Source organism: Hippopotamus amphibius, chromosome 4 (genome assembly GCF_030028045.1).
Source record: "Hippopotamus amphibius kiboko isolate mHipAmp2 chromosome 4, mHipAmp2.hap2, whole genome shotgun sequence".
NCBI classification, from domain to species: domain Eukaryota; kingdom Metazoa; phylum Chordata; class Mammalia; order Artiodactyla; family Hippopotamidae; genus Hippopotamus; species Hippopotamus amphibius.
Genome location: NC_080189.1, coordinates 66,294,761 through 66,318,373, shown reverse-complemented (window position 1 = coordinate 66,318,373; position 23,613 = coordinate 66,294,761). Strand labels below are relative to the sequence as shown.

Sequence of the window (23,613 nt, the reverse complement as noted above, 5' to 3'; positions counted from 1 at the left end):
TGCCAATAGCCCAGACCTGGAATCAAACATAAGGTCTGTCGACAGAAAAATGGATAAAGACGCTGTGGTACATATACACACGGGAATAGAACTCAGCCACCAAAGACAATGAAATGATAACCACTTGCAGCCACACACATGGACCTAGACATGATCATACGAAGCAAAGCAAGTCAGAGACAGAAAGACACACATCCCAGGGTATCACTTACAGGTGGAATCTTAACACTGATACAAAGGAACTCCTTTACAAACCAGAAGCAGACTCACAGAATTACAAAACCAACTGAGGGTTGCCAAAGGGGAAACATCAGGCCGGGGATGATCAGCACCTCGGAATGAACGTACACACACTCACATATATACGGGTATGACTGTAACATATACCATCCCCAAGGACCTGCTGTATAGCACAGGGAACTCTCTCAAACCCTGTAAAAACCTCTTGGGGCAACGAATCCAAAGAAAGTAGATATCCAGGTACAAATCCCTGAGTCAAGCTGCTGTACACCTAAAACCAAGACACCTTTTGAAATCAACAGTGCTCAAATACCAAATGAACAACAATTTAAAAATTAAGATGAAAAGCATCCGATATACCCATTAGGCCCAAGTGACCCAGGATTCTCTTACATCCCTGGAACTTCAGCAGCCTCGGTGCCCAAGGCTGGACTGTCCTGGGGCTGAGGGAACCGGGAAGGATGTGCCAGGAAACGTGCCCCCAGGGGACCTGTCATGTCTGTTCCCTCTGGATGAAACCACCATCTCCAGACCCGGGCCGGCCATCCACAGCTAAACCAAGGCTAGTGCACCCACAGGATGGTGGACCCTTGGGTCTGGAAGACCTTTGAAAAGTCACCTGGTCTCCATGTCTCCTGGTGCTGGGGTTCCCACCTCCAGCCTCCTTCCAGAGAGTCAACCCTCCTGCAGATGACAGCACCCGCAGCACAGTTGGGGGGTGGGGGGCGAGGGATGAAGGGTGAACGGAAAAACCGGGACAAAGCGTTTACTTCGGCACTTTCCACTCTATTTACAAACCAGGAACAGGACTCCCGCTAAGACAAGGACCCCGAGTAAGCAGAGTTGGGCAGGAAGAAATGCTGCCGCCTTGTGGCCGTTTCTCATAAAAACAACTTGCAAACCGGGGCTTATTGGCATTTCCTACTCACAGCGCCTGTGCAGCTGTAAAAGACACCTCCCTCAGAAATGGCCTGCGGGGAGGTAATCCACTTTGAAAAGAGGGCAGGCCTTCAGGAGACACTGTCAATAGGTCAATGTTACTCCCACTGGTTAAAAACAAACAATAAAAGCAAATGAGGATTCCTCAACATCTCACACTATGAGAGAAATACATATTAAAATTACAACAAGGTCTCACCTCACAACACTCAGGATGGCCATCATCCAAAAGTATACAAAAAGTAAATGCTGGAGAGGGCGTGGAGGAAAGGGAACTCTCCTACGCTGTTGCTAGGAATGTACATAATTACCAGGCACTGGTAAAACAGGAGGTACGTTTCTAGAAAATGCTAAAAACAGACGTAATTTCTAATCCAGCAATGCCACTCCTGGGAGTATATCTGAGAAAACTATACTTGGAAAAGACACATGCACCCCAACATTCATTGCAGCACTTCTGACAAGTGTTGGCATCAAACATAAGTTCGATCAACAGAAAAATGGATAAAGATGCTGTGGTACATATACTCATGGGAATATACTCAGCCATAAAAAAAGACTGACATGATAGAACATGCTGCAACACACATGGACCTAGAGATAGTCATTCAAAGTGTAGTAAGTCAGAGAAAGACAAGTTTCAGAGCGTATCATATATAATATGAAAAACACAGATTATCTGCAAGGACCTACTCTACAGTTCAGGGAACTCCACACCCTGTAATACCCTATAGGTCAATGAATCCAAGTAAAAGTGGTTATCCATCCATGCATACCTGAGGCAAGTTGCTGTATACCTACAGGGAGGACACCATTGTAAATCAACTATGCTCCAATATAAAATGAACATTAAGTAGAAAAACAAATCGAAATGCCTACAATAGTCCCCTCAAGTCCCCGATAGAACTGAAATATGAATACACTGAATGGTGAATGAAATGTATTACTACTCAGCCATAAATATGAAAAATATTTTATTTGCAAAAACATGGTGGACTTGGAGGGTATTATGCTAATCAGATAAGTCTGACAGAGAAAAACAAATACTATACGATATCACTTATACGTAGCATCTGAAAAATAAAACAAACTAGTGAATATAACAAAAAAGAAACAGACCCTCGGATATAGAGAACAAACCAGTGATTACCTGTGGGGAGGTAGAACGGATGAGGGGCAACATTGGGGTAGGGGATTAAGATGTACAAACCACTATGTACAAAATAAATAAGCTACTGTACAAGGATATAGTGTGTAACACAAGGAACATAGCCAATATTTTATAATAACTATCAATAAAATATTACCTTTAAAAATTGTGTTACTATGTTGTATACCTGAAACTCATTATACATCAACTACACCATTTAAACAAAAGGAAAAAAGAGGTAATGCTAGAGTTATGTTCTGGGTGGTGGTCTTGCCTGGATGGGCAAGGGTATTCAAATAAGTCCGGTGGGTAGGGAAGGCCAGAGGAAGGCTTTTGGGAGGAGGACTCCAAGGAAATGGCCGAAGGCAAGCGAGGAGTTAGAGTCGGTATGCCCAGGCTTCTCAAATGTCAGGAGGTAGCACTTACTGAGGCAAGGAATACGAGTGTTAACAGCGTAGGGAAATAGGATGTTTCCTGTTGTCTTGAAAGGAGGCAAAAGCCCCAAAGCTGAGAACACAAAGCAATAAGTACTCCTGTATTCCACAGAGAAGCTGCTAGAAGACTTATTCCTACAGGGCTTTTTAAAAGGTGGACAGGTCAGACCTGCTACTCTCACACTCTATTCCATCCAAATTAAGTAAAAGATTAAAACTCCAAAGACATTTTTTCTTTTTTTTTTGAAGTAGGCATCATTATCCTTGGGGGAAGCACTGCAGAATGCCCATTCTGGCTCCTCTGAGGAAGGAAGAAAGGGCGATCCCTGCCAAGCCAATTCAGAGCTGCTCAGAATCATCTTTTAAAGAGAATAAGATTGAAGGGGCCTACACGCGGCGGAAACCAGGAGAAGCAGACACTTAAAAGAGAATTTTAGTGATACCAGAGGTGATCCCCCAAATGAAGGTAAGAACCTGGGCAGGTGATAAAGGAAAAGGAAGGAAGCCAACAAAGTGCAAATAATTACTGAGACAATTGGACTTCAACTCCTCGGGGAGCCCTAGGAAACCCTGTAAAACAACCATCTCAGCTCTTACTTCAGGGCTGCTGCTGGGCGATATTAAGCCGCCAGCACAAGGACCTGCTGCGGTCAGCTCAGAGAGCCAGAGAAAGCCCTCAGGCAAGGAAACGGAGATGCTGGCTGCTGGGAGGTTAAGCACCAACCCTCTGGAATAATAGAGACTGAGGGGAGTTGGCTGGCACCAACAGTGTTTGCGAAATTTGTAATTGTGACATGTTCACTCGTTGTTTTCCAGAATTCCGCTGAAATCTAAGAAAAACAATTATCTGATCAAGGGACTGGATTCTTTCAGATTCCACTTAAAATGATTTAAGCACCATGCAAACACCTCATTTATAACTCGTATGATAATAGAGCTTCTGTAGGATAAAGTACATGGTAGTGAAAATAGTCATTTGAGTAGCAATTCTAGAGTTAATCTAAGTGTTCAACAGCAAATCTTAACTTTTTGTCCACTGTTCTTGCATGTCTTAGTAAATTTTTCTTCCACATAATCCATAAATGCACTGTTCGCATCTCGCCACCTTCTGTGTCTCTTAAGGAAAATGGTACAAAGGAAGTTAGCGAAGGCAGACGTGTATCAACTTTAATTTTCACTTATCTTTTTTAAAATTCCTATTAATAATCTTTGCTTTTAAAGCTTGCTCTGTATGCCAAATGTGCATCTTGTTCTGCTTGGACATACAGGGCAATTCAAAGCAGTCTTATTTGTCCAGGGGAGAATTTGAGCCTTGAAGTATTGTTTCAGCATCTTTTTCTAAGTGTATCTTCTTGTCTGGCCTTCTTATTTGAGTGCAATTCACTCAAAATGGGCTGCTCCAAATAAAGTGTGAGTAAATTTGGGTAAGATTCCTCACAATATTTAGGCCTCAATCCACCATGCCAACTATCTTTGTAAAAAGAAAAAAAAAATCCAAAATTGTAGGTAATCCACTATTTGCATTTTAAGAAAAAGCAGAAATCTGCATGCTTTACTTTTAAAGATAGAAATATCTTTCACTACAACAAATGAAAAACTCCTGCATTAAAACAACAGTGCTGGAAACAAACTGCCAGAGCTGCAGAGAAAGAGGCAAACTCACCGTGTATGAAGCAGACTTAATAGGCCACGGGACTTTTGGTAAAATTAGCTTTGAATCCCAGGTACATTCAGGAGGCTTGTAGGTGATAAATCTTTCTGTACTGTTCTATTGACCATCTTTCAGCAAAGGGCATCCGCTTAACTAGAGATAGGAAGACAAATGAGAAACTTAGTAATTACATTAGTCTTTGTTCATGATGTCTCTCAGAATATGATCTCATTTTTGGAGTTAAGGACCCAGGAATAGTAAATTGCTGGGTAATTTATAAATGCAAATCTAAATAAAAATTTGCTTATCCTTGCCACCATTTCTGCTGGAATTAATTTTGTCCTTCTTCTTCAAACTTCAATTCAAATCCTACCTTATTTTATTTCCTTGGAAACCTCTTTTTAAAACTTTTTCTCATTAGTGCTCTGTGACTTGAATGGCATATTTTGTATTCTACCTCATATTTGACTTAGACATTTCTTAACATCAAAGGCTTGGTCTTATTAGTCTATAAGATACTCTTGGTATTTTCTCCATAGTGACATATACATGAGGAAACTTGAAGTGTACCAATTTAATGACACACCTAGCCAAGACCTTTTAAATTTAATCCATACTAAAATGTGTACATTATTTGCAAATATATTTTCTTAATTTTCCAATTATAAAATTATTTGCTACTCATTTTGAAAAGAAGAAAGTAAAGTTCAACCATTATCCCACTATCCAAAAACAACCACTGTTAACAGCTTACTGTTTTATTTATAATTAATATGTAATTATAATATGTAAATACAGTATGTATTATTCACCCTTATACAAATAAAAATTGTTGGATTATACAAATTAAGACTGCACAAACACTATACAAGTGGCACCATAATTATAATAATGGTATGTATATTTATCATGTGTTAGACAACACGTGCTTTACTGCCGGGAGCCGTCCGGGGATTGCCTGAAGGCTCAGGCAAGGCCGAGTACTCTGGGAATAACCTGCAAGGCGGGATTTCCAGTGAAGGCATCCTTGGTTTGGAAGGAGCTGCAAGGCAGGCATCCTGGAAGTACCGGAGTTCTCCGAGAATTAGTTTCCCTATGAGTTTCCTCTGTTTACTTCTCTTTCTAGGAATGATGAGCTCTCTGGGTGAAGGGGCACCAACACCGCTTGTTAGGGTTGTGGCAGAGCCTCCCCTAAAGTGGCATAGGGCTCTAATCGTCATAGTTTTTAGTATAGGATAAAAATATAGGAACTTAGGGACTCCGGTGAAGTGAGGGTCCGTCAAACCAAAGCTGCCTATAAAATATCCCACGCACCCTTCCCTTATAAGAACGGAATATGACGGTATCTATGTTATGTCCATGTCCTGTATGTCTGCTGTCACGTAGCACAGAGAATGTAGCTCACTAATTAAGCTTAACCTGCTGACAATGCGTCTATCACCTCTAGCCTGTGGCTCCTGAGAGGCCTGCCCTTACAGATTGTTATCCTGTGTTCCCCTCCCCCTTGTAACCACTGGAGGGTTAAAACAAGAATGGTAATGTTATGCATGGGGAAAAAATGTTCGATTGTTTGTGGACAAGAACGTGAAGAACGGATGAGAACTGACGATTACATAGAAGACTCATCACCTGACTAAGGACTGGCCCCCGGCGGAATCAATGGGACATTTGGGGGAGGGATATGGGGCCCCTAATGGAAAAATCCACATAACAAGATGTAAGATACATAAGACCCGAGCAAAAATTAAAGGCTCTCTCCACTTCTCTGCTACTCCACTGCCTCCTGCCTCTCCTTTCTCGCCGACTCTACCCCTCCCAAGGGACTCCCTGGATCCTGCCTGGGCTGGACCCCGGCACTTTACATACAGTATTAACTAAGTGCTTTACATATGTATAACAGATTTAAAGGTCACAGTGATTCTATGATGAAGATTCAACTATTATTATTCCCATTGACAGATGAGGAAACCAAGATATAGACAGTTTAGGTAATTTAGGACACTGAAGCCAAGATTCAAAGCTATGGAGCTTGCTTCTGGAATCTATATATCTATATATATATATTTTTTAAATTAATTAATTTATTTATTTTTGGCTGCGTGGGGTCTTTGTTGCTGCGTGTGGACTTTTCTCTAGTTGTGGCTAGTGAGGGCTACTCTTCATTGCAGAACGTGGGCTTCTTAGTACGGTGGCTTCTCTCGTTGCGGAGCACGGGCTCTAGGCACATGGGTTTCAATAGTTGTGGCACTTGGGCTCAGTAGTTGGGATTCGAGGGCTCTAGAGCACAGGCTCAGGAGTTGTGGCACATGGGCTTAGTTGCTCCACAGTATGTGGGATCTTCCCAGACCAGGGCTCAAACCTGTGTTCCCTGCATTGGCAGGCAGATCCTTAACCACTGTGCGCCCAGGGAAATCCTGGAATCTGTATTCTAACTCATTGGTTCTCTACACAGAACACATTGAGTTACAAACTCAGTCTTTAATAATATATTAAAAGTTGTGGGTAACAAAGCATATGGATTGTTGCCATTAGTTAACTGGGCCTTTAAAAATTTACTGTATCATTAAAGGTGATAAGTAAAAAAAAATACCTTTTAAATTATTTGCCTTTTTATGTATTACTATTAAGATATAATGCAGAAAGTTTTTTTTTTGCCATATTCATAACCTTATGATAATAACTTACCTGTACTTAAATGCTGTGACTTAAACTTTAATCCAAAAGGGTCCCTTTTGTAAGCTGTCGCAAAATTTGGTAAATTACTTTGGGACTAGATATGTAAAGAGAAGATTCTGTTATTACTAATAAATATTGTTTCATATTGCTAAAATTTTATTTGGAATTTGGTTTTTCCAAATATTTCACCAGTAAAATGCAATTTTGAGGATTTTGTTATAGCACTTAAAACTTGCATATGAATATTTAATAGAATAATCTAAGATTCAAGACAGTGTATAACCAATTAATTTATGGTGGAGCGAGGACTTCAATTATACTTCTGTGAATAATTCAGAAATGATATTTTAAACAGGAGGAGATTAAAGGAATCTATTCAGAATTTTTTTTTTTTTATTGGCTGTGTTGGGTCTTTTTTGCTATGTGCGGGCTTTCTTTTAGTTGCAGTGAGTGGGGGCTACTCTTCATTGTGGTGTGCAGGCTCCTCATGGCCGTGGCTTCCCTTGTTGTGGAGCACGGCCTCTAGGCACGTGGGCTTCAGTAGTTGCAGCACATGGGCTCAGTAGTTGTGGCTCACGGGCTCTAAACGCAGGCTCAATAGTTGTGGCACACGGGCTCAGTTGCTCCACGGCATGTGGGATCTTCCTGGAGCAGGGATCGAACCTGTGTCCCCTGCTTTGCTAGGCAGATTCCTAACCACTGCGCCACCTAGGAAGCCCCATCTATTCAGAATTTGACAGTGTAATCTTAAATGCAAATAGAGTTACATGTTTTATTTCTAGAGCTGAATTTATTTCAGGCAATAGGAAAAAGATTGAATAAAGCTAAAATAATTTGCTGAGGCTGGAATAGAATAAATATTGATTATTTTTAGTAAACTATAAAACAAAGTTTTTTCTTTAAAGTGGTTAAAAAGAACTAATATGAACTGAAATAGAATTTGTACACTTTCAGAAACTAATCAAATAAAACATCATAAATGTCTCTGCTTGAAAGCTGAATCAATGTGGCACAAAGAGTGAAACTGGGGATATCAAGCAGAAATTAGACAAGGTTCTCTTCTTAGTGAGTGATCCTAGTCCTGCCACAGCAAATAATAATATATTAAAAGTCCCAAAGGAAACTCCTTAAGAAAAAGTTTTCATCTTTAATCAAATCCAATGTGAGTCCAAGTTAGTTTGGGGGAAAAAAAAAAAAAAAAAAAAAAAAATTCCTCAGCTCTTTCAATTTGTAACAATACTGACATCTGGTGGTTGTACAATTTATATCATGCTGCCTCCAAGTCACTCATTTAAAAAACAAATTGATCTAAAATTAAAAAGTCCCAGATTGGGACTGACACATACACACTAGTATATATAAAATAGACAACTATTAAGGACCTACTATATAGCATAGGGAACCCTACTCAATACTCTCTAATGGCCTACAGGAGAAAAGAATCTATTAAAGAATGAATATACGTAGATGTATAACTGATTCACTTTGCTGTACGCCTGAAACTAATCCGACATTGTAAATCAACTACACTTCAACGAAAAAAAGAATTTAAAGTCCCCCATTCCTTGAACATTTACTTACCCAAGTCATGTAATTCTAACTTTAACTAGTGAAATATTTAAATAAACCAATGGCATTTGATGTTTAATTGACCTCCCCTCATCTCCAAATGGTAATATATTTCATTTATCACATATAGAAGTGTTTAGATGCCCTGGACAAGTAGAGAAGGTTATGGATCAAGGCTTCTTGAATTTCTCAACTTTTATCCTAATAGCTCCTAAGAGTTCACTTTTATTGAATATCTCAATATTCAATAAAACCAATATTCTTACAAACCCTGTTGTAAGAAATCTGTGTGTAATTGTCTCCTTCATTACTTAAAATAACCATATAAAACATATAGTATTGTTATCCTAAAGTATAAATAAGGAAAGAGGCTTAATAACTTGTACAAAATGGTTAGCAAATAAGAGAACTGGGATACTCTGATCCCACCCAGAGGCCATGCTCTTAACTGCTTTTCTATATTTTTTCATTGGAATAAATGTTTTCCTTTTTCAAGATTTTTTTGGTATTATCATTCCCATTGCTTCTCTGTCTAAGAATCATATTTATGTGTTAAATTATAAACCTAAGTACAGGATATATTAATATTCTAGTGATATTATATTTTGACTTCATTTGCATCTCCTTAAATATATATTCCCCACCACCACTTTATATTGGAAATTCTTGCTCATATATTATTTAAATTATTAACCATTGGACTCATTTAAGTAATACAATACCTCCTTTTTGTCAGTTTTCATTCACTCATCTATTTGTTCCATGATTTGATTTCATTACTACTAGACTATAAACTCCTGGAAACTGAGGTCTATTCTCCAATTACATCTCAGTCCAAACTCTTCTTGAACCCTAGAAAAGCCATCCCTAGTTGGTCATTCCACCTGGCAGATAAAACCCCATCAGAAACATTAACTAGAGCCTTACCTCTCCTTTGTCATTCATTTATTGCTGAATTTGAATTGTATTGTTCCATGAGAAATAAAGATGCAACTTTATACACATTATATTCACATATACCTTTTTTGCTTATGTAATCGTTGTTGTAATTAAGAAATGAATAAAAATATTTTCCCCTTATCTGTTTTAAATTATTTAGAATCAAATGTTCTTTTTGTACCTGTCGAAAGCCAGGTGGTTTTGGATTGAAGTATACACCATGTGGATATTTTCCACTCTCCACAAATATTAACTTCACTTCATGAGAATCCAGATGTGGAAAAGTAGTTATGTTGCAGAAATCGGTCTGTCAAGAAACTAAGCACCACATTGGAAAGGTTGGAGAACTCAGGTTCATTAAGCTGGCAGCCCCAGACAAGCTAACGCTCTAAAGTTCTGGCCCTGAACTCTGGGTGAGCTTTACTTTTACTGTGCACATGTTTACAGAGCATGGAAGTTTCCAAACGGAAACTTAAAAAGCAGGTGCAGAACATTTCATTTTTTAGCAAAACATCTTAAAGTTACATTGGATTGTTAGGTCATCCTGTTTTTCTGTTTTTCTCCGCACAGCAAGCATATTTCACAAAAGCAAAACAAGCATGAAGAAGCATGAAGTTATTTTTAGCTGAGTGTAAGTTTCTAACTTTCCTCTTCAGTTGTACATTTAGAAGACATGGCCTTCTTGGAATAATTCCTTATGCCAGGAAGGTGAAGCATTGTTCCTAAAAAATTGCTTTTTTTCCCTCCCTTCTTCTTCCTTAAGGGTCCTTGAAGGCTTTTCTGGAAGTCTCAAAAGTGTAGACAGGTTATAACTAAAATCAGGAGGATTTATTTCCCATATGTTGACTTTTATTTCAGATTGTGATGGATGCAGGACTTTTTTTTTTTTTCCATTTGAAGCTGAGATCTTGTGTGGGACACTGCAGCGTCTTTGCAATATCTCTGCCTCTCCTGCCTTTCTGGGACTCAAGGGCGTTTTCACATGTTGGAATCTGCAACAAACATGGAAATTGGTGAAGTATGCACTGTAGCACCGGTGTATTGAATATTTTCCCTTTGGGCCATAAATCTCTAAAAGATTTATGAAGCAGGAAAAAAAGCTCAGAAATGGTAGGGAGTGTGTATAGAGGGGAAGAAAGTATCATGGCTGCTGCAAGTATTTATTCAGCATCTTTGTCACAGTAGTCACCGCGCTAGAGCCTAGGAATTCAAAATGATTAACTTGAAATCCATGTCCTTAAGTAACTGAGAAGCTATTGGGAGAAAGGCATGGAAACAAAAAATAAAACCTATGTCATGTGACAGATACTACAATAGCATTATAGAAGCAAGGAGAGTGCTCAGCTAACCCTATCAGGAAAATAGAAGGGACATCAAAAAAAAAAGTTATCATTTGAATTGATCTTGAAGAATAAATAGAAATATGCCGGGGGTAAAGGAAGGAAACAACATTTCACCAAGGCACAGAATGTATGTAAAATTTGTCATAAGCTATTTCTAGGATATCTATGGCCACCTAAACCATAATAAGTGCATTGTAGCTTTTACGATTAGGATCTGTGGATAAGAAGCATGAAATTGCTCTTTGTTGATCTGTGATGAGAAGATGGTTGGTACACTTCTACGATTTAATAAATGTGTCAGTATGTTACTAGACAATGCCAATGAATTTAATATCTCCATGGAAAGAGGAATAATAATCAATTAAAACATATTTGACTAAGTGGAAATAAAACAATGCTGGTTTCTGGGGAATAAGGATCTGAGGTGGAGATGAATTTCCTTGTGCTAGAATTTTGTATTGTTTGACAACAACATCAAAACAGAAGCTCTTCAAGATTCTAAATACTATCATGCAGTAATTCAAAGTTGTGTATAAAGAAAAACTACTTTGGAGAAATATGGAACATGTCAACTTGAACAAATTAATAATATTTTGTAATATAAAATGAACTGTTTTTCAACTTCTAATACAAATATTTTTTTAATGACTATGGCCCACTGAGAGAAAAGCAAGAAGTGTGTGTGGCAGGAGCTTAGCACATGTATGTGAGGAGGCAGTGGAATATAAAGATAGGAAAATCAGTTGGGGCTATATTAGCAAGGGTCTTTTATGACACACCAAGGAATTTTAATGAATCAAATATAATGCAAAATTTCTTAACGCAGATAAGGAATACAAGAGGAGGATCAGTTTATGGGAAAAGGCCATAAAAATCAGTAGATTTAAACAAACTATATGTCTGCTATAGAACTGGAAGTACAGGCCTGTGGCAAAGTCAGCTTTTGCTGCAATCATGCTATCTAACAAGCTGCCCACAAACTCAGTGACACAATACTTAAAAAAAATTTTTTTGCCACCAGATGTGGGGAAGAGGGAATTGGGATTGACTGCTAAGAGGTACAAGATTTCTTTTGAGGATGATGGACATGTTCTGGAATTAGATAGTGATGATAGTTGCATAAGATTGTACAACCACTAAATTGTACACTCTAAAATGGCAAGTAGTGAAATTATGTTACATAAATTTTATCTCAATTAGAAAAAACAAATTAATCATTAAATCATGTTGGATGAATTTCAGTAAACATAAAAGACAAACTTTTTCCTGGGAAATAGAAAGAACAAGACTATAGGTGTTACTTAATTGGGTCCACTTAAATTTTGCAAAAAAATAGTCAAAGGGAACATGAAAGCTTCTGCAGAGCAAAAGAAGCAATCAACAGAGTGAAAAGGCAGCCTATGGAATGGAAGAAAATATTTGCAAACTGTTTATCTGATAAGGGGTTAATATCCAAAATCTTTAAGAACTCCTACAACTCAATATCAACAAAAACAACCTGATTGAAAAATGAGCTAAAGACTTGAATAGACATTTCAAAGAAGATATACAAATGGCCAACAGGTGTATGAAAAGATGCTCAACATCACTAACTATCTGGAAATTGCAAATCAAAACCACAACAAGACATCATTTCATACCTGTCGGAATAGCTATAATCAAAAAAAAAAAATAAGACATTAAGTGTTGGTGAGGATGTAGAAAAATTGGAACACTATTGGTGTTTACACTACTAGTAAGAATGTAAAATGATGCAGCCACTAAGGAAGACAGTGTGGCGGCTCCTCAAAAATTTAAAAATAGATGTACCATATGATCTGGGTATTTATCCAAAAAACTGAAATCAGAATCTCAAAGAGGTATCTGCACTCTCATGTTAATTGCAGCATTATTCACAACAGTTAAGGTATGGAAGCAATCTAAAAGCTCATTGCTGGATGAATGGTGTTGGAGGAGGTCATCTTGAGGAAGTGACCACCAGTTGACCTGTGAGCTGGACCTGGGCATTCGGACATCCCTTACCCCACCCCTGTCCTGAGAATGTGCGCTTCACTTGCTTTTCCTGCTCTGGAAGCTGCCCAAGCACACAGTCTTGAGATAGTAACGTGGTGCTGAAACTATCTGGACAGTACACGTAACTTTACCCAAGTGAAGTCCTCTCTATAAACTTTTAAGATTGGGGGGGTGGGAACCGTGGTGATCTACTCATCTCGGCAGGTGCCCAAGACAAGCCGCATATGTAAGTTCCTTTGCTTCTTAAACCTGTCTGCCTCCCAATCTGGAGTGGTCTGCCTCTGTCTTTGGTCTCTCCCTGCCTTCCATGTACAGGGGCCAGTTTCAGATTACACCTGTGCAGCTGCTGAGGAGGTTGCAAAGTAACAAATGGGTAAAGAAAATGTATATACATAAAATGGAATAGTATTCAACCCTAAAAATGAAGGAAATTCTGCGATATACAACAATATGAATGAACTTGGAGAACATTATGCTAAGTGAAATACACCGGTCACAAAAGGACAAATACTACATGATTCCACTTATGTGAGGAAATCTAAAATAGTCAGACTCACAGAAACAGAGAGTAGAATGGTGGTTGCCAGAGCCTGAGAAGGAGGCGAGATGAGGAACTGCTATTCAACAGGTATAAAGTTTCAGCTATACAAGATGAATAAATTCTAGAAGTCTGCTGTACAATGGTGTACCTATATTAACACGACTGTGTTGTGCACTTGAAAATCTGTTAGGAGGCTAGATCTCATTAATTGTTAAGTATTCTTATACAATTTTTTAAAAAGCTGAATAGAGACAAAAAAAGAGTGATGCTTAATATTTGAGTGAGAAGATTAGAAATTCCCCAAGTGTTCAAAAATATGTTATCCTCTGTTGCTCAATAATACATTAAAAATAAAAGAACTTTAATGAATGGGGGGGCCACTTACAATCTCTACAAAATTGCTGCAAAATAAATTAAGTTAATCACTAAAATACCATACCAATTAACAAAATATGTGGAAATAGGATTACTTAGGGTTACTATTTCCTAAGCAATGCAAAAAATGTGAGATAAATAACAAAAATATCTTAATTTCATGTTTCTATATTATATAGTAAACAATACGAATGTCTGCATAGAAATTAAAAGGGTGTGTAAACAAAAGATATTAAAAAAGAAAGGGTGGGAGTTTGAAGGTTGGCAGTACCCTCCAAGATTCATCCAGAGGGGAGAGCATGCTGGCCGATATTTGTCATTTTTATGTTCCTTATCATACGTATCTAAACTTAGAAGATTGATGCATGACTTTTCATAACCTGAGCCTTGTAGTATATAAACCAATAATTAATTCTTATTCTCATCTAACTTTCACCAAATCACCCTCCAGTGATCCTTTGGCTTCACATGTACAGCAGTCTACTGGAAGATAATGAGCTAGAAAGAAAATATGAGTTAGTTTGGTTTATGTTTCTCATAAATTAGTAAATGTGCATGTTCCATTTTCATGTTGGAGTCTTCTGAACCTGGTTAATGTGGCTTCAACCCTGACCCACCTACCCACTAGGAGCTGATGAAAATCAAGCCTTTGACAGTCAGTGGTTAATTTGCTCCCGGCACACGCCTTCTTTTATAACTCTCTCGTCTCACCTATGACCCTTCACTTTTCTGTAGAAATACTGAAGCCTCAGCCTTGACTGAAATTGTAAATATACCTATCTACGGCAGGGCTCAGAAACCTGGTTACATGAGCAAAGAAAGCACATGAGTGGACTTGTTCATGGCCAGGGTTTTGTAATCTGCTGCCGTGAAAAGACACAGAGGTTGAGGGTGTTGGTGAGACAATAAAGTGCCTCACCAGGATGTACAGCCAGGAAGAAACTGAGCAGGAGGCTTATAAAGTGGAAGAATAAGAATAGATCAAGACCTCAGAACTCTAATTAAGATAAAAAACAAGTATCATGGCAGCCATCTAGCTCTCTAGAGAGCTAGACAGCCATCAGACTAAGAAGCTGCGACTGGAGAATGCAGGGCTGGTCTTAGACCGCTTTTTGACTAGGTAGCCAGAAGCAGACACACGCTCATCTGTCACTTTGTTGCCACTAATGCTCCCCTCTGTCTCCCTCTGTATATGTCTGGGGCTTCCTGGCTACCAAAAATTGCTACTATGCAATATTTAAACTAGTGATAAATTATCTTAATTTTGTATGATACTTTATTTTGCCCTTATATTATGAATTATTGTTACATATTCTTTTGAATAATATATATGTAAAATTAAGCTTCTACAGTATAATATTAATCATGCATTAGCATATGTCATTGTAATTCCCAAGACACCATGCAGGAAGAAATCAACTGGAGATCTAGTGGAATGATTGAAGGCTGTGATGGCAATATCACATTATAATCCTCACTCTACATGGAAAAAGCTAAGGATGTCTCACTGGAAATAAAAGAATGGCTTAATCTGCATTCATTAAGCACAGTTATTCTCCATCTATGAAATTATACTGGTCTCAGGGATCAGTTTAAATGCCACCTCCAATAAAAGCATTCCCAGATCTATCAGGATTCAAACTTCCTACTGAATACAGCAATGGAACCTGAAGCTACATTTTGCCTTGTACCTTGTATTAAAGTTAGTTATTTACAAGATCTGTCCCCAAATTAGAATATAAAATTGAGAAAAGATTTCTATCTTTACAAACACTATGTAGGGTCCTGCATAGTTTAGGTTGAGCCATGTGAAATTCCTTTTATTCAATGATTTTTCAACCTTACAAAATGCAAATTTTAAATGGTTCAATGGTAAGAGGAATAAGAGGAATTCTATGTTTGCCAAACTCTGAGAATTACAGATATTCCTTTTTTTGAAATTGCATCTAAAAGCTCAAATATCTAATTATATATTTTTTGTAAATAATGAAAGCTTCTAATAGTAGCAATATAAAAAACAAACTTTCACTTAAATTTCTTCCTCAAATATTTTCCACTGGAATGTCACAAAATATTTTTATCTGCTTTTACAATCAGCTAATTAAGAGAAATGCTTTTCTTGGGTTAGCAAATGTACGCAAATTTAAGCTTCTTTTGCTTACATATCTGAGTTTAATTTTGTAACCTTAGTATTTGGGGAGAGAGACAGACAGAGAGATAGACTGATATAGATATATACCTGACACCTAAACGCTGCCAGCATAAGAAAAGAGCACTGTAAAACAGTCTGCTATTACGTTCACAGTGAACTCCTTAGACCACGAATTCATGCACATTTGTAAGTTTATAAAGAAATTCAGCACTTTCTTCCAGCTTGGCTTTCTCCTTCTTAATATATTTCAGTATTTCCAATTTATAATATATTTATAATATTATATATAAAGAGATTGTCTCTCACATAAATGAATTCATCTCATATATCTTAACATAAAATACAGAAACTCCAAAGACCTAGACAAACTGACAAACAGGAATAATTAAAAATAAACACAAAAGCTGGAGCATTCATTAGAAAACTGGTAACTTTACTCACCATTTAAAACTGAGAGTTTTAATACAAAATGTTTACCGCAGTATGTCTCAGCAGATTTTCTGCAAAGCCAAATGAGACTAAGCAAACAGATAGTTTATAAGGGAAACATTTAGCCTTTGCTTTGCAAAAGAACTCAAAGTATATTTTAAGTGTTACACACCTGGGTTGCTAAGAAACTGTATTAATTTTCTAAAGGACTCAAGTCAAAGTAGGAAAAAAGTGAAAGCAGGACCTCTAATATTGCCTAAAACGTAACAAGGCGATAACTCCTGAGATCTTTTTTGAAAGTTTAGAATATCAACATACTACAAAATTCAATACTCAGTAAATATCGAGAGAGAAAAAGAGACAATAATTCCACTCCAGCGCACTTTTACTAATGTCTTGACGATTCATTTTTCGTATTTGTTTAGTTATCTCTTTTGTAAGTCAACATGAGCTTGGCATTTAACATAAACACAATTTGAAAAGCAGTTTCATCTCTTTCATTACCTTGGGCTTAAGAAAGTTTGAGTTAATTTCCTTAATGTTCATTTTATAAGGTAAATGAAGATTACAAATTCTTCTTCCTAATTTATGGCTTAACCTACTGATTTCTGCAAAATAAGTTATGGAGAAAGCTTTCTGTTTTTACTGATCAAATTCTACATTCAATGATAATATATCTCAGTGAGATTTTTTTAAAAAAAAGCTTGTCATAGAAAATTTCAAATATGCACCAAAATAGACAGAATTGTATAATGAATCTTCATGTAACCATCACCTGGCTAAAAAATTGATCAACTTATAGCCCAAGTTGCTTTAAATATACCTCCAACTTATCTCCCTCCATTCTTCATATTATTTTGATGCATCATATCAACTTATCAGTAATTATTCTAGAACATTTCCACTGAAAGATACACTTTTATTTTAAAAGAATAAGCATACAAATACTGTATATTAACACATATATGCGGACTATAGAAAAACGGTACAAATCAACCGGTTTGCAAGGTGGAAATAGAGACACAGATGTAGAGAACAAACATATGGACACCAAGTGGGGAAAGTGGGGAGGGTTGGGGGGGAAATGAACTGGGAGATTGGGATACCAAATTGTATGCTCTAAATATATGCAGTTTATTGTATGTTAACTGCATCTCAATAAAAGTTCTAAAAAAAAAAAAAAAGAATGGACCACACTGGAGAACAATATAGCATGTTTTCCCCTAAAAAAAAAAGAATAAGCATGGCACCACTACGACATCTAAAAAAATGAACATCAATTCATTGATATTGAATATCCAAGCAAAATTCAAGTTTCCAATTATCTCACAAAAGGCATAAATATTTTTGGTTTTGCTTTTTTCTTTACAATTTGTGATTTGGGCTGGTTATTTACTCTTATTTAGCCCAAAAAATTCCCGTGACCCAAGTATTAATATCTTTTTTCTTCATATTTTTCTAGTGAGGTATAAAATTTCCTGAACAAAGATCCCTAATGTCTGGAGTCTTTTGACTATCTTAACTATTATTTCATCTGAAGTGAAAGCTCGCCACTGGGTGGCAGTGCATTACTTATAATTTTATCCCAGTTTATAAACGGAGACTCAAAGATAAATTTGCCTGTACTGTTTTTCCCAATGTTCAATTTCACTGTGTTCTTCCCTTAGGGAAATGACAGTAGAGTTGGGTTTACTCAATTTCTTACAGTTCTGGAATAAAATAACCTATCTTTATGCTGTCTGATTTTACTTCTCTCTCTCTCTCTTTGCATAGAGATGCATATGATTCTTTCTCAAAAGCATATGTTCAAATTGCCTGTTTATATTTGGTTCACTACTATTGTTTGGGATACCAAAATACATATGACATGGCCTCACATTTCAGGAAAATTATAAATAATTGGCTAGAAAAGATACAAACCTATAAGAATACATCTCAAGACAGATACTAAATGCCAAATGATCAGTCCAGACAGTTACTCTCCTGGGAAATTAATGAGGGGTAGGTCCTTGAAGTTTAAGAACATCTTTGAAAATCTCTTAGAGCAACTAAGATATATTCTTATCCTTGACAACAGCAAAGTTCTTAATAAAAAGCAGAGGAAGGGAAGGTGGTTCAGAGAGGTGAACAGTATAAAAGCTACTTTAATTCTCTTTAATGCTTTCATGAATGCTTTTCAAAAAGTTTCTGTTAGGAAAATACTATTTTATGGTTAAGCGACTCAAGTTATATATAGAACCATCCAAAAATCTCCTCTTAAGCAGATACTTTGAGTGTATAATAAATTTTTACTGCACCTGAATATCTGCGGATGTGCAAGGATCTGTTGCTCAGGTTCCACAAACTTAGGGAGGTAACCTGTTATGGCAAATAAAAACCTCCACCCTCTGACTTTTATGTCTCCTGGTATTAAGGAATGTGCATATTTTTGAAAAGCCACTTGAATAACCTAGATTTAGACAAATGAATTAAGTTTTAATGTAGTAATAATCTTACCACATAACTGGTAGCTATAGTTTGAAATACTCCATAAATTAATAAGGGAGTAAAATAAGTTTTCAGTTGTGTTCAGAATAAGAAAATAAGAATGAGGGAGTTTCTTAGGCAGAAGGAATAATATTAATGGATGCCATAATGTAGCTAAACAGTTTTGCTTGTATTTCCTTCTTTACGAAAGGGAACAATTTCTGCAGTGAAAATAGGAAACATGAATAGGAACAAATTGAAGCTTGAGTTATGTGAGCAGACAATAACATAACAGTTATTTACATGAATTTAGGTCCATAAAATCAAAGGAGTTACATTTCGGAATAATAAGAGAACTGGTCGTGGAAAATGAGATGGTACCCTTTGAAAGTTTATGAGTGGATACTGGAGATTGGACACACCTGGGTTTACCCTTGACACAAGGTGGGCCTCTTTGCAAGCACCACCTAAAATGCCACACAATGTGTTAAGGAACGGATTTTATGGGGTAACAGTTTTACAACCAAAGATCAGAAAAACGAGGACTTGAGTTCTCAGATCTCCAAATATCCTGAAGGTGGCGGATGAGGCGTGGGGCACACAGCTGGACACACGCTGAATGAACCCTCTGGGTGACAGGAACTCCTCCTCCTGCTGCTCTCCTGTATTCAGAGCAAGTCTGAGAGCAACTTTATTGGGGGGGGCAGAGCACACTGACTAACAAGTGATCTGGGCAGCAGACTTACTGAGTTTGGATGCCAGTGGTTCAACAGGAATGTCCGGGAAAGCCAGCTGCTCAGCATTTGGTGACTCTGGAGCTCGGTGCAAAGTTGCATTCCTATATTTTGAGGAAAAAAGCTAAGAACGCAGGGGGAAGCTGCGATTAGAAGCAACCCCTCTCACCAGAGGAGGGAAGACCTCCTGATTCTAGTTGTCTCTGTCCAGGCAGATCAAGGTGAGCTGCCAGGAGCATCTTAGGACAGTCGTGCTTATTGCACCACAGAACCTCAATAAATTCTAGAATGAAGCGGGGCTTTCTGATCACTATTAGAAATGGCGATCAATTCACTGTAGATTTATCTACAAAGCAAGGTGGTGTATGAACAAAACAGGCCTGATCATATGTGATGCTTTCACACTGTGCCTACATAAATTTGGCTGCTCTACACTGAGCCTGAGACTGCCTGGGTTGGTGTTACTGATGTTTATAGCTTGTCTGTTGATTGGTGTTTTTTTCTTTCCTTCTTCCCATGGGACAGCTCAAATTTATGATGGTTAGAGATCTTCTCCTTCCGTTTATCCATGTTCAAGTCACCCCAACTAAAACATGTCCCCTTGACAGAGTGTGAATGATGTTTCAAAGAAGGACTTATCCATTCCAAGTTTGCTCATCTGGTCAAGCATCTACAATGCACAACACTGTTCCACATCTGAAACCAGGGTATCAGTGACCTTTCCTAAGGACCTAGGCAAAATGGCAAACATTGCCTTCTCATCTCTCTTTCTACCACACCCTTCAGCCTCTTGGTGCCTTCTTTCACTCCCATCTCACAAACTGCTGTCCTTTTGTCATCCTCTGGTGGTTGATAATTCTTGTTTTACCACCTCATTTAGTCTGCTGCCTTTTATAACAAATTTTATTTTATTTAAATACATGTTTACTCTCTTTTATGCTAATAAAAATACTAACCTTCTTCATCATTTCTAAACAAGTATACTTTACCTGTTTTCTCAAATCACTGATAAAAATTTTTAGTTCTATTTGTTCAACTTCAAAACAGTGGAGGAATGAATTTAATAATAATCTACGTCTTCCATAGAGTGGCAACTGACAATTTTTTCTTGACTTAATACTAACCGATCTCTGCTATGTGCCAGACACTGCTCTAGGTGCCTTACACTTGTTAACACACTCAATCTCACAGCAACCTTTGGAAGCAGGTGCTTTTATTACTTCATCTGACAGATGAAGAACCTGAAGAAAAGAGTCTAATGACTTGCTCAAGGTTATGGAGTTAATAAGCAATGGGACCAGAATGAAAATCCATCCAACCTGGCCTCAGAGGCCTGGTTCTCCACCTCTGCAGTACGCCAGCTCTAAATCAGTGCTTCACAAAATGCGGTCCCCAGACCAGGAGCATGAGTATCATTTGAGAATGTGTTAGAAGGACTCATTCTCAGGCCCTACCCCAAATCCTATTGAGTCAGAAACTGGAGGTGGGGTGTGGCAGTCTGCGTTTTAACACACCCTCCAGCTGATTCTGATGTCCATTCAAATTTGAGAACCTCTGCTTTAGAGGAGAGTGAGGGAACTGCGAGTACTGATTCTAAAATTTCTTTTCTCTGGTAGCAAATTATTGCCTTTTCTTTATGTGATTTTATGACCGAAATTATTATAGAAGCGTTAACATACTACAGAGCATATGTTAGAAGACTTGGAAACACAGACAGAGCTATAGGAAATTTTTAGAAAATGCAGTGTACACTTAAAAAGCAAAGCCAATGAATTCCCTGGTGGTCCAACGGCTAGGACTCCACTCTTTCACTGCTGAGGGCACGGGTTCAATCCCTGGTTGGGGAACTAAGATCCCACAAGTTGTGCAGTGCTGCCAAAATAATAATAATAAAAAAATTAAAAAAATAAAAAGCAAAACCAAAATCTATTAATGATTTTAAGATAATTTAAAGAAAAAAATAACTTTTATTTTAATTCTGTGAAATTAGGTATTGAAAAAACTATAGTGGACCATAATGGAGAAGTAAGATTTTTTTAAAAGGGACATAAGCATAGACCTAGCAACTTTTAAAATTATATAGTAAAACATACTGCAAAAATTAAGGGTCTTCAAAAAGGCAAACTTAAATATCAAAGAATCATAGCATAGAAAAGTGGGTCCATAAAGCCCGATCCTCTCTAATTCTCATGATTTTCTATAGAGTACCATTCCATTGTCTTTATAATTTCTGTGAAAATATTTATCCCTAGAGAAATTAGAGAATGATGTTTGGCATAATAGTGAAAGAGCACTGATATAACCTGAGTTATATATTTTATATAAGTGAGATATATTTTAATTCAGCGGTTACTGATATAACCTGAGTTATATATTTTATGCATAAAATACTTTGTGCTCAGTGAATGTTGTAACACAACTATTTTTATAATTTCTTTGCGTTATAACATTTAAATGTTTTCTTTCCTTTGTCTTTTACGTATAGAATGGACTCCTGGTACAGTGTCTCAAGAAGAATTCCATTAATGATTCATTCCCCTCAACTTGAAGTATATAATTTGGGTACCATTTTTCATAAGTCAGGGATCCTCTGTTCCGAGGATTCTGTGACACAGAGCAGAGCCCTAGAAAAAAAATTGCAAAGTTGATATGATATACTTTTATTTCCCATCACCCTTTATCTCATTCCACCCCTTACTGGCCCTCATACTGAGATTCATTTCATCCAAGTCAAACATGCAGAGAGTTTATTTTTCAGAAGGCACCTCCTTATTGAAAATTACTTCCTCTTGTTACTCCATGGATCAGAGGTGAAGTAACTAATACACAGTTAATCCCTGCTATTATCAGAGTACCTCCTTCTGATAACAAATCAATATTTGGTGTCACTAGTAATGTCAGTGGCCCATTCATAATCCCAATCATTAAAAAATTGCATAGGTCTCTTCATCCTGCAATTACTTATGTGAAACTTAGTCATTTCCCTATCTATCCCTTCAGTAAAATCCAGGAAGCTTGCCTCATAAAAAGGAAGGAGTTTTTAATAAAATTTTATAATTCTTATTCTTTTAGAAGTTTGGATAGATACGTGTGTGTATGTGAGAAGGAAGCTTTTAATTTTCAAAAGATTTATTATTTAAGCAGTGTCACACAAAAGAGGCACAAGATTTCAGGGCTTAACTAGGGAAAGCTTTCTCTGTAGTAACTTAACGTCAAAGGCTAAAATGAAAATGTTTTACTGATTAATTAAGTATAAATTCTATAGTATTGATTAGAGGAAGAGAGAGCTGTGGCTATTGAGGGAGAAGCCACAAGAGATAGAATAAATAGAGATGTCCTCATATTCACGTTTAGGTTTGAATTAGCTGTGACGCGTCCAAGAACTGGAAACATAAACGTTCTCATCCCTCAGTATTTACTTATTTACTAAATATCATATATACGGTCTTATACAGTAAAGGATCTCATCCACCTATGTTACGAAGTTTTCTAGGATACAAAATTTTCTAGAACATATTGGGAAGGTAAGTCAAACTTCTATTTGTGAATTTCAAATTCCCAGTGACATGAAAAGTCTTTGAGGAATCTATGGGTATCCCTTGTCTTACCTGAGTCCTGAAAACATCATGTCCTGTATTTTTGCTGTAAACCTCTTTGCTACAATCATTTTCACCACACGACTAACTGGCTATAAGGCTATTTCGCTGTAAAAGATAAATACGTGGTTGACAGTTACATTACACTAGAAAAGATAACCTATCAGTCTTTGCAAATTCTTAGATGAGCTAATCCAAGCCTCATTCTGTTTAAATTTCCACCATTTTCATGAAACTTACACTTATCTGGAATCACGTAATCGTGTCTTTTTGGAGGGATGGGGGAGCTTGATTCTTCTTTTGCCTCCGACTTCCAATATTGCGTGATAAATTTGGTAAAGAGGGCATTTGAGAATAAGCTATTGT

At 37.3% G+C, this 23,613-nt stretch overlaps 1 protein-coding gene across 1 annotated transcript; it reads right to left on the bottom strand.

Annotated features, from left to right (window-relative positions):
- Positions 1-3,771: 3,771 nt before the first annotated feature.
- Positions 3,772-23,318, bottom strand: LOC130851885 (uncharacterized). Its single transcript, XM_057732577.1, is given in 11 exon segments — positions 3,772-3,879; positions 4,427-4,562; positions 7,096-7,184; positions 9,780-9,916; positions 10,261-10,339; positions 10,341-10,487; positions 10,489-10,590; positions 12,582-12,593; positions 19,254-19,384; positions 19,664-19,755; positions 23,260-23,318. Coding segments are annotated over 11 exon segments (1,092 nt in total).
- Between the last annotated feature and the right edge of the window lie 295 nt (positions 23,319-23,613).